This window comes from Podarcis pityusensis, assembly GCF_964106645.2.
Source record: "Podarcis pityusensis genome assembly, chromosome: 9".
NCBI classification, from domain to species: Eukaryota; Metazoa; Chordata; class Lepidosauria; order Squamata; family Lacertidae; genus Podarcis; species Podarcis pityusensis.
This window is the reverse complement of record NC_138034.1, coordinates 42,182,062-42,200,085: the sequence shown is the minus strand read 5'-3', so window position 1 is coordinate 42,200,085 and position 18,024 is coordinate 42,182,062. Positions and strand designations below refer to the sequence as shown.

General features: G+C 43.2%; 1 protein-coding gene and 1 long non-coding RNA gene across 3 annotated transcripts in view; both read right to left on the bottom strand.

The window, feature by feature from the left end:
* Positions 1 to 3,746, bottom strand: part of MAML3 (mastermind like transcriptional coactivator 3) — a 266,582-nt gene extending 262,836 nt beyond the window's left edge. The window contains exon 1 of one of the 2 annotated variants that reach the window (XM_081021874.1): positions 516 to 3,746. In XM_081021874.1, the coding sequence (XP_080878000.1) occupies positions 516 to 983 (468 nt within the window). In that variant the 5' untranslated portion in view covers positions 984 to 3,746. The remainder of the gene's footprint in view (positions 1 to 515) is intronic. The other variant, XM_081021873.1, reaches the window with a different exon arrangement.
* A 7,509-nt stretch (positions 3,747 to 11,255) lies between these two features.
* LOC308485906 lies at positions 11,256 to 17,690 on the bottom strand. The gene is made up of 3 exons (XR_013990847.1): positions 17,587 to 17,690; positions 15,856 to 15,955; positions 11,256 to 11,936 (listed from the first exon to the last, which is right to left on the bottom strand). It is a non-coding gene; the product is annotated as an uncharacterized lncRNA (long non-coding RNA).
* Positions 17,691 to 18,024: the final 334 nt, after the last annotated feature.

Here is an 18,024-nt window from a genome sequence, read left to right as displayed (position 1 = left end):
CGCCGCTCTTCCAATGGCACGTGAAACAGCCAAATGCACAATTCATTTGTTTCATTGTTTTGCGCCGTGATCGATGCAATGATACCTGTGAGCGACTGGGGGAAGTGGGGGGGGGGTGAGAGTGTGTGACGCCGGCAGGTGAAGAATCATTACCTGAGTGATCGATCCAAGTGGCAAGCGAGAGAGAGAGAGAGAGAGACAGAGAGCGAGGGAGCGTGTGCGCGCGGCTTAGCCACCCCCACCAATGCAGAGGCTTCGACAACTCCTCTTCAAATAGTCCATTTTGCTTCCTGGATTCCCATATTAGTTATAGGACCAAAGTTTCCTCTCTCCGCCCATTCCCTGGCTTCAGCCAAGCATCCCTCGCTTTCTCTCGCTCTTTCTCTCTCTTCCCCCACCCTCCTCCCCAACCTCCTACATCCGCTCCGGCGAGAAGGGAGAACTCCAAATGAGAAAGCGCCAGCCCACAAGTGCTCCGCAGCCGCCCTCCAGCCCCCTCTCGCCCGCCCCCTTACCATGATCAGCGTGTGGTTCCTCTGCTCGGCCGTGGCACACTCGGCATCTTGTTGCTGCTTGCTGCTCGGGTGCTGCTGCTGCTGCTTGCTGCCGCCGCCTCCGGCCCCCGATTTCTTGGCCCTTTGCTCCAGGGTCCTCTGGTAGAGGCTCACCGTGTCCCTTCGCTCCAGCTCCAGCTGCTCGGCCTGGGCTTGCTGGTACCTGTTCTCGCAGTTGACGTGGTGCCTCCTGCAGCCCTCGATGCGCTGCCTCAGCCTCTCCACCACGGTGCTGTGCTTGGGAACGCCGCTGCTCCCGTTAGTGCCGCCGCCGCCGCCGCCGCTATGAGTAGCGCTGTTACCGGGAGGAGGGCCGTGGGGAGCGTTGTTCACGCCGATCCCGGCCCCGCCGAGGCTGCTGCTCAGGTTATTGTTGAGGCAAAGGCTGCCGCCGTTCGCGGCAGCGGCGGGGGTTGCAAAATCCCCCATCCTCTTCTCCGCGCACACTATTTTGGAAGAACTTTTCCCCCCTTTGAGAAGCGGGCGCCACACGCCAGGCACAAACACGGGGGTCCTCCGGGGGAAGATACTCTTTAACGGACCATGGGGGAGGGAGGCAGCAAATCCCCAGCGAAATGTTTTGGGGTTGTTTGGTTTAAAACAAAATACCCCCAAAATTTTTTAAAAGCTTCTCTCCCTTCCTTGTCGATCCTCTCCGGCAGGAAGAAAGCTTCCCCCCGCCCCCCACAAAAAAGAAAGAAATTGCCTAAAGAAAATGTTAAAAGCCGAGACCCAGGAGGCGGTGCTGCGAGGTTATCGCCAGACACAATCAACAAACACAGGAGGAATCCCAACAAACTGATCGGTAGCTTGTTCGGTGGCAAACTCCAGGGAAGGAAGATCAGATCAGTTCACCTTTGAAATAATCCATCATTTCCAAAACAAATCCCAGACCGAAAACCTCCTTGGTCTCCCCCATGTATGAAAACGGAGGAAGAGAGAGACACGCACCCACATGCGTGCAAAACAGGCAGGAATCTCTCTCCACGCTCCACACTTCTACACACACACAACACACACTCGCACAAGACACCTACGGACATACACACCGGGCAGACAACGCGCACACAGGCACCCCAACATCGCACCCCGCGCCACCGGGCGGCAGGCAGCGCCGCTTTCCTAATTGTGTTTTCTCTCTCCCGGGGAGTAGGGGGAAAGAAAAAAAAAGTTTGGGTGTTTATGCCGCACCGTGTTCTCAAAAGTACTTTGGCTGCTCAGTTGTATTTTTCAACAGGAACCTAAAAGGGAAAAGGAAAAAAAAAACCACAGCAAAAGCAAATCCTCCAGCTGGGGGGAAGTCAACACGTGAACAATCCGGGGCGATCTGCAAAAGTAGCTCGCTGAAGTATTTGCAGAACGTACGCCGAGCTGCTACACACGCAGACTGCTCTGCTCTGCTCTGCTTGCTGCTTCTCCTCCTGCCACCATCACAATGATCAAGTGCTGTCCTCCTCCACCTCCTCCTCCTCCTCCATGCCAGCGGAGTGATACCAGGACAAGAGCGCTCAATAAACAGAGCAGCAGCAGCAGCAGCCGCCGCTCCAGCTCCTCCAGGCCGTGAGGCAGACCCGGGGACAAGGTGCAAAATCCGGCCCGGACCTTTCGCCAGCAGGAACGGACACGGCGATTCCCCGCCTAATTCCCCCTCCGGCTCCTAGCCACGCTGCTTGTTACCTTGGGCGGAAAATCAGGGACTGCCAGGACCGAGCGAGAGCGATCCGAGGGGGAAGCTGGAGAGGCAGGCAGTCAACTTTTGACCTGGTCGCGTGGTGCGTGTGTGTGTGTGTGTAATACGCCTGCCCTGTGTGTCCGGTTTCCTTTTTCGGCGCGAGCTGAAGCTCTGTATCATGCTGGCCTAAATTGTTACATATTGCATGGTATAGAACCTGTGCATGATGATGACCACAGCAAGGGAACGGAAGCTTCCTAACTCTCCTTGCCTGACGTTTACCACGTGGAAAAGTCAAGGGGAAGAAAAGAGGCTGGTGTTAAAATTAACCCTGATACGCCTCCTGTTACCCTCAATTCAAATATCCGAGGGGTGTTTTTTTTGGGGGGGGGCGGGCGGGATGCGGTAGAAGCACAGTCCTTGACTCACTCACTGGAGAGTAAATCTCATTAATTTGTTTCCGACTAAACTTATTTACAAGTTGAATTTAAAACAATCCCAGCCCTGGATAGAATGTAGGTGACGGACACAGTATCGTCTACTGAGTTACACGAACTTGCTATTATTGTTACATCGATAGGCATACCATATACTGTGTGTGTGTGTACACACACACACACACACACACAGACACCATTTCTGGCCACAGAACACTTTTGTGAGGTAGGTTAAGTTCACCTATCGCAGTGCTACAATTCCCAGCACCCTTAACAAACTATAGTTCTCATGGTTCTTTGCAAGGGGAGGTGTGTGTTAAATGAATAGTGTGGACACAGCCATAGAGTGACAAGCCCAAGGTACTTTACTGCCTTGTAACACCTTTAAAAAGGGAGACAGCAAGAGTGAGATCCATCCATTATGCAAGGGAACCGACAATCTAAATCAGAGCAAAGAGGGAATTAAAGTGCTCCCCAATCTCTCAAGAACGACTATAGGTACCGTAACAAACACAGTGCATGTAGTTGGCTGGTGTTTGACTGTTCACTGGTTGGACCGCTAATTAAAAGTAGTTAAGAAAAACAGGTGCATTGTTCGCTTTATTTACTAGGAACTGACTGAAGAAGTACCCAGTGCTGCACAGCTTTTTAGGAGGCAAAACACAAAATATGTCATTCACCTTTTCCACTCGTATTGGTTACTTAAAAGACTTCAAAATGAGAATGATTCAAATAAGGGCTGATGGGCAGCATCCAAAAACAGGCCAGAACTCTCTATTTTTAACAAGAAAACAATGTGAGGCTCAACATTTTTTCCAAGAGAATAGTGGGTATTTCCATGCAGAGCTGCTGAGAATTGCCATGAGGAAAATAACTGAGGAAGCTGGGTATTTAGCCCATCTCGTAGGTAGTCACATTAAAATGCAACATGATAACATTGCACTCAACAGTAGTTGCAATCCAGGGGAGGGTTTCAGGTGCCTTAAGGCTGTCATCTTAAACAGGCACTAGGGAATGATTCTTACTGAGCTCTGTGGCACTTACTTATGAGTAGACATGCTTTGGTCCAGCACACCATCTGCTGAACCCTGTGGCGATCAAAAACTGTATGTTAGTTGGACTACACCAGAGTAAGATGTACAAATATATTTTTTCTGTTGCCTAATAATCCAAATCGTATTGATTAATTATAATATCTATATCCCACCTTTCTTTAAAAAAATAATATTAGGCTGCTAACAATAATTATTTGTATGTGTATGCATGCACATTAGGAAATACAATTAAAACTGAAAACCACATGCAAAAACACAGCCTAGGGAGTGCATTCCAACTATAGGGTTGGGTCCTTGTTTTCAACAGACACACTTGTTTTCAACAGAGAGTAAAAACTAGACAGTGATGAAAGCCAAACAGGCCTCCCTAGGCTAGAAGTGAGCCACCACTGAAAAGGCCCTGCCTCATATTCATTGTTGGGGGGGGGGTATGGTATGGAGCAAGACTTAAAATATTGATCTGAGTGTGCTGGGTGAGAGAATACTTAGTGGATCCCATGTGGCATGGTGGTTAGAGGATCAAACTAGGCCTAGGGAAACCTAGGTGCAAATCCCTGCAAATGTCTCTCTTGGTTGTTGTGAGGATTAAATGGGGCAAAACATGTATGACATCCTCAGCTCCTTGGAAGACAGAGAGGAAATAAATGTGAAAGGAAAGTCTCTTCCATTTTCAACTGAATGGCTAAAACAATGCTCCAAACCATTTTAAAATGAACAACATAGATTCGTTTAGTGTTGAAGAACAAAAGCCCCAAATCCAGAATGTAGCTGAAAGTGAATATTATTTTGTTATCATATTATCCAATTATTGAATCGGTTTTAGTCATTTCCATGTCTAGAACTGCAAACAGACAAAGCACAAGCTTTGAAACCCCTGTCTCATGCTTGGAAAAGACTTGACCTTCTTTAGCAATGGCAACATTATTTTAAAAGTATTAATTTTCCTCCATATTATTTCCCACAGAAACTGCACTTCAAAATACCGAATCATTCTTAAAGAGAGACTAAAGACTGTTGTGATTTACCCCAGCCAGCAGCGACTACTTTCCTGTATTACGTCACAAACCTAACCCCAATCCATCCTGCTGGAGTGGGTTCAGAATCAGTGGACAGACTCTGACCTCTGCCCATTGGAGGGGGCCTCTGCCACTGCTGAAGTCTCTGCTGCAGCCAGAGAAAGTTCCGTGCCAGGAATCCTACCACTGGCAGAGGGGGCCCCCAATGGGGCATGGTGTGGTAGATGAGCGCTGGGCTGGTCAATGATCCACTGGTTCACCTTCCAGAGCGGGGTCCCATTGAGTCACAATGGGAATACAGTGGTACCTCAGGTTAAGTACTTAATTCGTTCTGGAGGTCCGTTCTTAACCTGAAACTGTTCTTAACCTGAAGCACCACTTTAGCTAATGGGGCCTCCTGCTGCCGCTGCGCCGCCAGAGCACAATTTCTGTTGTCATCCTGAAGCAAAGTTCTTAACCCGAGGTACTATATATATGGGTTAGCGGAGTCTGTAACCTGAAGCGTATGTAACCTGAGGTACCACTGTAACACCTTTTGATTATTCAGTAGTTGGGCTCATTTTAGACACATGTTCCAACTGGAAGGGCAGCTTGTGGATTCTCAATGCCAGTTTTGGATGAAAAATATGCATACACTGCACTTTATGGCCAGATTAAGTATTATTAGTAGTGCATTTGGTGTAGTTGCTTTTGACATTATATCTATCTATTTGGGGGAAGAGGGAAATAGACCACTTAGGAAGACCATGGGGTCAAAACACATCTGGTCATATTTCATTTCATTTAACTGAGTCGGGTGATTTCATATTTTGTTTGTTTATAATTGTCTGTATTAGCTACATAAAATACTTTCATAATACCAAGGTTATTTAGTTTGTTTTATTTGGAAATTCAGGTCCCAGCTTGTTCCTAATCACCCCAAGCATATTCATATATACAGTGTTTTCTTTAAGAAAAAAAAGTTTAGGGGTTCTCTCATTTTCCTACTCGTATTGAAATACTGCCCCTCAATGAGGCCAAACTTAGATTCACAAAATGTTTTGGTGTATGTGTACCCCTGCGTCCCCCCAGAAAGTAAGCACTACATATATGGATTTAACCACCACACTCACACTTTCTACCTTAGTCTTTTTGCTCCCTGGCCAGATTGCTCTGCGCATCAAACTGACCGTTATTATACACAATTGGGGCCTGCAACAAAACACGGCAGTATGTAGTCCTTCTGTTCAGGTTTCCAGTCAACCAGTCATATCCTTTTCCAGGAGATGCCATTCTACTCTTCCTCCTCCCTTGGTTTTCCATCCCACCCCCTGCCCCACACCAGTCAATCAGGAGTCCAAACCTACCTAGTCCCCCTACCCCCGTGTGTTTCAGTGCTTTTGAAAACTTCGGGGTTCCTCCAAGATTGCAGGTATCCCCCTCTTCTACATTGGTGGTGTCTTTTTGGCTATATAAGGACCCACACTTGGAGAATGAGTTTGCTATTAGTATATAGGATTTCTTTCCTTAGGTTAAGGAATCAGCAGAGTAGCTATATTTCATTCACTTCCCGAGAACAGCAATTCCTGTGTGTCAATTCTGAAACAAGATACAATATTTAAAATGAACCTCTGCCTTGCAGGTCTTCGACAGAACCAGATACTGTAGCAACACCACATATTTGCTGTCCAGAGTGCTGGTGGTGTGTAACAACTATATGAAAGCAATAAACAACAAGTGGCAAACTATAAAGGCAAGTAAGCTGGTAATGTTATCTAGAAGACCCTTTATAAATCCTCTACGCCATTTCACATTCAAGATTTTGCCCCTTTGTGGTTTGCCTTTCCTTGTCTGCTGCTTATGAGCTGGTGCAGCCACTGTTGTCAGATTTTTAGCGGTATTTTGAAGACAGGGCCCTGCCCAAACTGTTTATGATCCAAGGTGTTCCTGAAAAGATTTATGTGGGTGCTCCCTAACCATAACCCTTCCTCTGTAATCCTATTGATTTTAGGACACAAAGGATTTCAGGAGTCAAGTTAAGGCCCACTGTGAATGTTTTTATTGCACAGCTAATTGGATGATGACATTAATTTAATAAGACTTTTAGCAAAATTACAGTTAAGTAGGCCAGAGACCAGGTGTGAATAGGTTTCACTTAGCCTTTGACAAGTATTTTGTGCACTTCAATCGCAGTGCCCCCTAGAGCTGACTAGCTAGTTTGTGGGGGAAAATCTGCAGAAATTAATATTGATTACACACTGACTGTCACAAAGCCTGACAATGCAACAGTGGTTGTTGTAACATGCGGCGACGAAAAGAATACATTCGCTTTACTCAGGGTGTTGCAGCAATTTGCTCCTGGTGTGTAATAGGATATTATTTATTTCCATAATTCAAAGAAAGAAAGAAATACCATTGGAAGGAAAGGGGTTTGAGGCAAGAAATTATTTGTTTTATGCATTCAAATAAGTGTAACTCCAGTGCAAATATGTAATGTTGGTAATTTGTGTGTGTTTTTCTATTTCTGGTTAGTACTGCAGGTCAGAAGCAACATAAGATTCTGGGTTATTCATTTTGTTTCAGTATGTGTGGATGCAATACAGCCTAGTGTCTGTATATAATGCAGGAACATCTATACAATGTTATTGCGAGGAATGGAGATGTGAGAATCACCCATACTCTTTCCTTTCCTTTCTCTGGCAGGTCTTTAGCCACTAGCTGGCCACCAGCAGGGTCTTCTCAGGGTGGCTGCCACATATCTTTTCCTCCTCTGGTGCTTTTGAATGGTTTTAAGTTGTTTTGGTTCAGCACTGTTTTGATATAACAACTTATTTAATTGCTTTTTATTAATATTTACAACTGATCGGTGGTTTTGTTTTGTTTTAAAGCTCTCTTTTTTAGCGTGTGAGCCACCTTGGGTCCTGCCCTGGGGAAAAAGGTGGGACATGAATAGTAAAATAAGTCTGAAATAAGCCATTTAATGAGTGGATTTCTGAGATGTGGCACCACAACTTAAAGTAGGAATGGAGAAACTTTGATGAATTTGTGCTGTTCCGCAGCTGAATTGTGACACTATCTAGCCATGTCACATGTTTGAGAAGTGTCACTGGTTCACACTACAACTAGTGAAAAACTAAGGTCAGTAGCGATTAAGATATTGTTGTGAGTTTGTGGGGGGTGGGGGAAGTAGGCTGTATGCTGAGACTCTTCTAATCCCTGGATCCAGGAAGTTAAAATATAAAGGTGTGAATTCCTGGTGAGGTGACAGCCTAGGTAATTAAAGGAAGTGGATCTGTGCCAGGTGGTAAATGGGTAGGGCCCCTCCCTCAACTCACTGGTAGTTAGAAAGATGAAGGCCAGAGTGGAGAGTTGAATGATGTGAGCTAGAAGCTGGAAGCAAGGCAGCTGACCAGGAATGTAGAGTGTCAGAGCTATGCCTGATTTCTGCTAGAATCCAAGATTATGGTTTTGGGAGAAGCAGAATGCTTTAGGGGTGTTGATGCTGTGAACTCCTCCATCATAGCCTCAGGTTGTATATCTATGCAAATAAACTGTATATCACAAAGACACTATAGTCTCCATGTATCCTATTCCAAAGGAAACACTGAGTAACAGCATGGCATGCATCAATAACAAACAGCTAAAGCATGGCATCTCTAGTGGTGGTGTAACATGGAAATAACCACCATAGAATGGCAATCAGTGGAGTCCTTCAAGCAACAGCAACAACAACAGCCTACAGAGATTTAAGGCTACAATCAGATACCTACTCACTTGGATATGTTAGCTCCATGCTGAGTGATCAGCATGCATAGAATGGGATCCTCAGGCCAGAGCCAGGATGACTCCTCTTTTTGATGAAGACCCTGGTCACATGAAGTCCAAGGAATTTATATGGCCTCCTGACTGAGTCACCTCTGGCATTTTCACAGAGCCATTGTCAGGACCGTCTTCAGCAGATAACCCATGGACAAGGTTAGTGGCTTACCTGTGGCAGCACCTTTACTGGTGGAGGGGCCAAATTAAGAAAATGTATCAATAATTGTAAATGCTGAGATGAGTGGAAAGTAAAGCTGAAAACAAATGGAATAGCATATCAGCATTTTATTGATAAATTAGTTGAGAGACCATGAAATATCGGGGGGGGGGCAGTCTTCAGCTCTTCCCTTCCTTAGTCATCTCACCCCACCCTCAATACATCACTTCTCCCTCCTGGAAAGTCTGCCTGAATACTGGGTTGGGAAAAGAGATGACACATTCCTGACACACTGTTGCCCACCCTACGGCCTGAATCCAGCTGTCTGTCTTCTGTTTCTTTGACACACTGGGACATACAAAAAAGAAAAAGAAAAAAAGAGAGATTTACAGTGTAAGAAACTAGCTACTGCACATATAAATGCTATTGGTTACAGAATATGCATGCATGCATATGAAATACCTACCTACACAGAAAGTCTTCTAAAGCAAAGTTGTTGCAAACACCTAAATGTAGACACTAACACACATTCCAGTTTCATATGTGATATACAATAGGCTTGCTGATGTTAGCATTTGGAAACTAATGGTGCTAAAGCTGACAGAGCACTAATTACTAGTTGTACTAGGTGATTGCCTTTTCAAGGATGTGTTCAGTGAGGTACAATTTTGAAACATTAGAGAGTACAGGCCAACATTGGAAAAAAGACATATGATGTAAAAATAACCACATAAGCTCTCAGTGTGGTTGTCATAAATGAAATCTGCCTGATTAAGAAAGTTCTGTTTTAATGCTGAAATGTGAAAAGGGCCAGTCGAGGAAAAGGCATTTAGAGTACTACCAAAAAGCACCACCACTCCTCTGACAGCACCTAAGTGTATTTCAGTGAAAAGGAGATAGAGGCGGGGGAACTAATCACCATTTAATCACTTGCATATGAGTTAATTTGTTAGATGTTTGTTGCCAAAGTGGTAAAACAACGTGTATAAGTCAATGTACAGCTAATGTGGGATGGTATAAAGCTGGTATTTATTAACTGTCCTAAAATACCTTCTAAAGCAGAGATGGGGAACCTGTGGCTCTCTGTTATTGGACCAAAACTCTCATCATCCCTGACCATTGGCCATGCTGGCTGGGGTTTATGAGAGTTGGAGTCCAGCAACATCTGGAGGACCACAGGCTTCCCAACTTTGTTCTAAAATGTTATCAAGTTAGTTTCCAGTCACATTAAGAAGCCCATCTGAGAGCTGGTAACACAGAGGCCCGTGAGCTAGACATTCCTCAGGTCAAACCTTTCCTCATTTTCAAATTCACTGAGGCTGCAATTCTAATCCTATAGAGGAGGCTCCATTGAACACAGTGGAACTTCCTTCTTAGTAATCGTGGATTGCAGGGCGGCCCCACCATTAGGCAGAGTAAGGTGGCTGCCTCAGGCAGATGAATTTGGGTGGCATAAAAGGACAGCAAATTGTGATTTCATGTTTTATTATTATTATTATTATTATTGCTGCTGCTACTACTCCTAGGCTGGGGAGAGGCAACTGTGGGATTTTCTGACTCAGGTGCTAAAATAATTTGGTCAGACTTGGTACTATGGATCTTGACTTGGGAGAGGTACTGCAATTGGGTGTTGTGCATCAGCCAGCAAAAAGTATTGGGTTGACCATGATTCATAGGATTGCACAGGAAGTGGCTTTAAGAACTCAGACTTCGTTCTATTTCTTGTGTGGGGATAATAAGAATGACCTACACTTACAGGTTGGTTGCAAGGATTACAAATATAATATACATGTGGGGACTTTGAACACTTGAAATGTGTTATATGAATGCTAGGCATGATTGCCCTGATCCAATTAAATTTAGTTGTGCTGGATGATGCAAACTCTGGACTGTACCACCTGAGACTGAAGCAGGGGCCTCACATTATGAAGTGCTTCTCCATAAATATCCACATAGAATAATAGATGCTAGGGGAAAGAATGCTAGCCTTCTCCCTAAGATGCTAATTTTCTATGTGTGAGGATTTTTTTTTAAATATGAAGAAACATTAAACCACATACCCTCCTCACCTGCAGTCTCAAGTGGTACAGTTAATGCACAAGTTTACCACCCCAGTGACTACTAGGTCAAAGTCCCATTGAAACTTATTTATTTTAAAAAACATTTGCATACCACTGTTAATTTTTTTTTAAAAAATCAAGTGGTTTACAACAGAATATAAAACCATACTATAAGTATGCTCCCTGTTATTTTGTCATGCGATTTAGGCTATAAACCTATGCATGCTTGTGTAATAGTAAGGGCCATTGACTTAAGTAGAATTTACCTGTGACTAGTAAACACATGTAAGGTCAGACTGCTAGCCAAGACAACATACATTAGCAGTATTTAGGGCAAAGTTATTAGTAGCTTTTTGTGTGTTTGTTTCCCCTGAGAGCACCTTGCAAGGAAGAACACATCACAGTAACAACAGGCAGAGCAGAATGCTCAGCATTCGCCAACAAAGGGTTCTCTCCTGCTCACCCGCACCCCCTTTAGTCTACATGTGGTGGATTCCCCCCCCCCCGCTTATGTCTCTTCTTTATGAGAATGAAGGGAATTTTCCATTGGTTGAGTGAAGGAAGGTAATTACAAGAAGAGTCAGCATGTTTGCATTTTACACAGCTACCTCTCTTCTTGGGACTGGGCAAATTGAAGGTACGCAGGGATCCTGCTTTGAGACACTCTCAGATGGTGAGCCTCATTGCTGCCTTGTTAATTTAATTTAATTATTTTTACATAAATTTCTATACTGCTTAACTTTTTAAAAAACAAAAACCCACCCACCCACCTACCAATGTAGTGTACAACACAGACTAAAAACAATATAGAATTTGGAATAAAAAAAAATTGTATTGATGAATGGACCATACTGTTGGTGTCCCAGCTTACATTTCCTGGCTTACTTTACTCTTCCAGCATCTGGAACTGGGGTTCCTACCTCTAGAATCTTGAGGCATGGTACCTATTATTTCTGAGAAGACAAATGTTAGTAATATGCCCTACTTGTGCTTCTCTTGTTGTCCTTGGTTACTTGTTTGTGCAAAGTGCCCTTTGACCAGAGTTCCCATGTGTGCTTGTCTTAATTTCTCAAAACATCAGGATAGAGAGATGTGGCCCTATGCCATGTACCTTGATATATGAGATCTGTGTTTCCTGGCTGTTCAGAGAGTAGATGGTATGCTTAGTCTTGTATTCCCATTTTGGGCTGGGAAGGAAGTGATAATTGCCAAGTGTTAGTGCTGACCTTTAAAGCCCTAAACAGCCTAGACCCTGAAGGAGCATCTCCACCCACAATGTTCAGCCTGGACACTGCGATCCAGATCTGAGGGCCTTCTCGTTATTGGTGCTCACCCTCCCATCAGATGCCAAGAAAATAAACAGCTCTTTGGCTTTTAGAAGACATCTGAAGACAGACTGTATAGGATTTTTTTAAAAAAATGTTTGATGTTTTATTGTGTTCTTAATATTTTGTTGGGAGCCGCCTAGAGTGGCAGGGGCAACCCAGTCAGATGGGTGGCAAATCATCATCATCTGGAACTCTTTCTGTTGGCATAAACGAGAACGTTTTTAATTTGAACCACCCTTTTACAGGCATCACGTTATGCTGACATCACAGGGAAGGACTGATCTCTCAGCAAGTTTAGGATTACAAGCAAAGTTCACAGGAACCCCATCATGCTCCAAACCCTTTCATTTTCTTCACCTGAGTCAGTGGTGTCACACTGGTATAGAAGTTGCTCTATCAGCAGTATGTTGCACTGGGTTTTGAATCCTGCATATGTTTGTGTTCCGCTGGTGCAAAGAGGATTTAGCAACAATCTTATTGTCAAGTGAGTGGACATACGTCAGGGACAGGATTGTGCTGCTGTTTACTTTTTATCTTTTGTTAAAGGCAGGACTGTAGGGTGGAGATGCTGAAGAAGATTTACACCCTGTTTCTAGAGAAAGCATACCCTATGACACACACACACACATGTATCTAAGTATGTTGAACCAAAGATGAACTGTTCCAGAAGCTTTGCTTACACTATTTGGTAGTCAAGATAACACCACAATTAATTGGTAGTTGTTGTAGCAATGAGCTTATATGTGTTTATAGTCACTTGCTTAGATATAAGCTAATTGGTTTGCTTTGATGTTGTCCTTATCTGTGGACTTGGGGTGCTGGGCTCTGAGCCCAGGAAGTGGAACTATTTGTAAGGCTTGGGTATTTGCCACCTGCAACCTCATCTGGGCAGATGAAGTGATGGAGGTCAAAGACAAGGTGAGGTATGTTGCTTTGTATATAAAGAATGTATGGATATTTGCTTGGGCACGGATAAGTCATCTCCTTGCTGCAGAGTCTGTCCTGCATCTACAAAACCTAGGAGAACTGGCAAGCTGATTTGCTGATTTGTCTCTACCTTATTTAATAAAGTGCTAGAACTCATCACTCTGGCGTTTTGGGCAACCTTTTTTGGAATACACCAGTCTCCCCCAACCAAAGAGCTTCCAAATATCATTGGGCTACACATCTCCTATCAGCCCCAGACTGTAAAGCTAATGGTCAGGGATGGTGTGGCTTGCAGTCAAAAACATCTGAAGGGCACCAGGTTGGGAAAGGCTGACACACTATGGAGTTGGAAAGTAAAATGTAAGTGGCAGTCTTCGACTAAGTTTTACTCAGAGTAGACTCACTGAGATTAGGGTGAATAGCACCCAAGACTTATAGCAGGGAAGGTTCAAGCATTAATTCAAATAACTGAAGCTATGAAGAAAACAGAAATGTAAATATTCTGGATCCTCCTGTACAGCAATATCAAATATGCAGGGGTTTCTTTTTAAATTAGAAAAAGATTACAAATATTTGTCACTGAAACATGAAGATAGACTATCTTTCTGTGCCTGAGCAAATCAATGTATTGCTAGTGACTTGAAGTGTGTATGTGCGTGAATCTTCTGAAACAAGGTTCAGTTATTTGAAAATTAAGATGCTGCCATTCTTTCAGGAAATCACGCCGATTTCATCTGGGGCTCTGTATTTAATCAATACTGGATTTAAATATATCAAATTATTCAATTACATCAGCTATGGGGAACCTGTGGCTCTTCACATTTTATTTACTTATATGCAACATAATACAAAAATTTCTAAGCAGTATGCAGAGCATTACAGTTATAAAGTCATGTGATAAAAACCAAATGAACATATAATATCAAAACCCAGTAGCATATTAAAACAAATTATTAAAACAAAATACTGAGTAGCATGATCTAAACAAAATGGTAATGATCAAGGAAAGCCCGCCTGAACAGATGAGTTTTCAGTGAGTGTTTAAAACCTGCCAAAAGTTGATGCCTGAACGGCAGGAGGGAGATTACTCCAGAGGGTCCGTGCGTAACCACAGAGAAGAGAATTGTTGGATTTCACTTCCCATCTGCCCAGCCAGCATGGCCACTATCAGGAATGATGAGAGTTGTAGCCCAACTCGAACAACATTTGGAAGGGTCATAAGTGCCCTGTTCCTCTTCTATTGTAATCTATTGTCACTCTAATTCTAAACATGTAATTTGAAAGAAAAAACAACTAAGTTCAAGAGAACTTTGTAGAGCTCTGTGACTTACACACTCAAGTGGGGAGAGCTTGACTGGTAAATAACAGCGCTATGTGTTTGGGGGGCAGGTAGGTAGAAGGTAGAACTCTCTTCTAATTCCTGGATCCAGCATGGATTCTATTCCTGGAATAGCCAGGCTAGCTTCAAGGTAAGAGGTAATGGCCCCCTAAGGATGGGCCATTAAGGTAACAAAGGAAGTGGTGCTGTGCAAATGGGTGGCCCCCTTCCCTCAACTCATTGGTAGACCAGAGTTGGGAATTGAGCTATGTGAGCTAGAATGTAGAAGCTGGTAAACTGCAGCCTGGGCAGCTGAGAGACAGAGCTGTGCCTGATATTGGTTGAAATCCAAGGCTGTGGCTCTGGGAAAAGCAAGACCCACTTGGGGTGTTAATGCTGTGAACCCTCCTACTGCAGGCAGAGGTTGTATACATGTGTAAATAAACACATATACAGTATATCCTAAAGACACCATGGTCTCCAATGTACCTCATTCCAAAGGAAACCAAACCCTGGGATCCCTAGGATCTTGCACCGCTTGGAGATTGTGGTAGTGTAAAACAAAATCCATGCAGACTAGGCCAGGTTCTTGTTCTCTGTATATAAAGCTTATCTACTTAAACAACTTTAACAGTGTCACTATGTGGCTAACCTATACAATTTACTGCATGCCAGAGATCCAGGTGCTACCAGACAGGTTGCAAATAGCTATTGTTAAGACAGTTTCAGTCCACATCAAACAAGAGATTAACCTCCAGAGTGCTTGCTTGTGCAGAAGGCTGCAGTAATTAAGTGGCTTATGACTCTGGCATTGGATGACACAGCCTTGGCTGTTCTAGCTGGAAGGTTAACATGACACCTAAAATCTAGTGTTAACTCTTCAGGATAACCCTGAGGCAAAAAAAAAAAAAGTCATGTGGATTAAAAATGAGGTGACACATTGCTACATCTCGATAAATATTCTGTAACGGCTGCCCTATAACAGTCCTTGGCCTCTTGCCTATGTAATTGAATTGATGAGGATTATTTCAGGAACCACTAAAATCTGTTTTATGCATATTCCTTTAAGTCAGGATTCATGAAATTGTAGGGCTAAAGACCTGGAAGAAGTGATTGATCATCATCAGCAATGATATTAATATAGGTTCTTACAATCCTTTACTCTCACAACACTCCTGCAAAATGGGTTGCAAGTTTTACTGGTTTCTGTCACTCCTTTTCTTTTTTAAAAAAAAGTTTGGTTAATCACCCGCCTTTTACCCAATCAGTTAACTCACTGGTTCTATTTGCAAAATTTCAGTATGGATTATCATTTGAGAAATTCAAACATAAAGCAATGTAGTCTATATATATATATGTCTGTAGCACCTTAGAGACCAACTAGGTTTGTTCTTGGTATAAGCTTTCGTGTGCATGCACACTCAACATGAAAGCTTATACCAAGAACAAACTTAGTTGGTCTCTAAGGTGCTACTGACAATTTTTTAATTTCTTTATATATTTCGACTACGTCAGACCAACACGGCTACCTACCTGAATCTATAATGCAATGTAGTTCATTTAACTCAGGGATCAGCAAACTTTTTCAGCAGGAGGCCAGTCCACTGTCCCTCAGACCTTGTGGGGGACCGGACTATATTTTGAAGAAGAAAAAAGAATTCCTATGCCCCACAAATAACCCAGAGATGCATTTTAAATAAAAGGGCACATTCTACTCATGTAATAACACGCTGATTGCTGGACCGTCCATGGGCCCGATTTAGAAGGCGATTGGGCTGGATCCGGCCCCCGGGCCTTAGCTTGCCTACCCATGATTTAACTCTTTGTTAAGGAAAAAGGGGCATCATAAATATTTTATTTTTCTATGTTAGAGTAATAGCATCAAAATACCTCCCTCAAATAAAACAAGGGTATGGACCTTTAATGCACAGCTCCACTGACTGGAACTCTGACTAATCAACAAAAGATTTAGCTGATTATGGAGCCCTAAATTAATCAATGAAAAACGTAGATGATTAATGATCTAACTAAAGTTTGTAGCTGCTACTATTAATTATTATACAGCTTGTGGATTGAGCCAAGAAGCCTTCTTTCAGGCTTAACCCCACGTGTGCAATATGTGGCTATTACTGATCTAACTTTCAGGGTTCTTGCATTACAACAAAATAATGCAAGTGACATGTGCAGAAGTAAGTTTCTTTAAGTTCAGTGGGGTTTACCTCCCATATACGTGCTTAAAGGATTGCAGCCTAAGTTTTATATTGGGAAATGAAGTCAAAGCTGAGTCAAAATATGAACCCAAGACTCATAGGCCCAAGCTTACAGGACATCCAAGTGGGCCATCGTACTGAGGCAGAATCTTCTAACTACACCATTGTATTATTTCTTCTGGTGTGCTAAATCAGACACATGACACATAAGAGCCACAGATGGCCTATACAGTAATCCCTGCAGAAGCCCCTGCAGCAGACTGAAGGAATCATCAGGTGGTCCAAGACCAGGAAAGAGATGAAATCCACATGTGACAAATATATACCAAGAACTACACAATGTGGTGCCTTCTTGGTTTTTAGCTAATGTCCGAGCTATTTGTGCATTTTCCATAAATCTGGATATGCATCTTAGAGACGAGATTGGAGAAATAATAGCAGCCATTACTGGATTTTTCTCAAGTATCTCCTAATGAAAGTTCCAGTACACCCAAGGGTACTATTGCCCCAGTTTGGGAATGAGTGCTGATCATTACTTAGATGTGGCGGGGGTGGGGTGGGGGGAGAGAATACACAAGCATACATAATTATTTGATCCTTTTCAGAAACGTACATGATCAAGTATCTCTCCAGACAAAACCTGTCCCCAAAGACCCTAACAACAACCAGATCTGCTCTGTTGTCCTAAAATAGCACTCTCTTATAGGGTGGGGAATGTTTACTTTTAAAAAGTATTTGTCTATTTCCTTTTTAAAAAAAAGTATAAAGCAACTTAAAAAAACCTGTGCCAGTTAAAACCAATACAAACTACTCTTATATAATAACAAGACAGAGCTCTACTTAAAATAAAATAAGTGGGGTAGGCTTGCTGTAGTGGTGACTGGCATGCTGGGCAAATATGCAGAGGTCACACAGAGAGCCAGTGTGGTGTAGTGGTTAAGAGCGTTAGTCTCGTAATCTGGGGAACCGGGTTCGTGTCTCCGCTCCTCCACATGCAGCTGCTGGGTGACCTTGGGCTAGTCACACTTCTCTGACGTCTCTCAGCCCCACTCACCTCACAGAGTGTTTGTTGTGGGGGAGGAAGGGAAAGGAGAATGTTAGCCGCTTTGAGACTCCTTCGGGTAGTGATAAAGCGGGATATCAAATCCAAACTCCTCCTCCTCCACTTCTTCTTCTTCTTCACCTGCTTTCACTGTTAAAAAAAAAAAAACAAGTAGAAGTGAGCTCTAGCAATAGAATGGATCACATGAAATGATCTTTACTCACACAGCTTTACAAGAATCCTCTACAGAAGCATTTTTATTTATTATAAAAGAAGAAAAGGAGTTCTACTTATTTATTAGGTAAACTTGGAAGATATAGGTCTAGCTGCAAGTCAGTTATTTCTTTTCTGTGAACCGCCCTGAGACCTCCGGGTATAGGGCGGTATATAAATTCAATAAATAATAACAATATTTTCCTAGTAATACTCTTGCAGTCTGGTTGAAGCTCT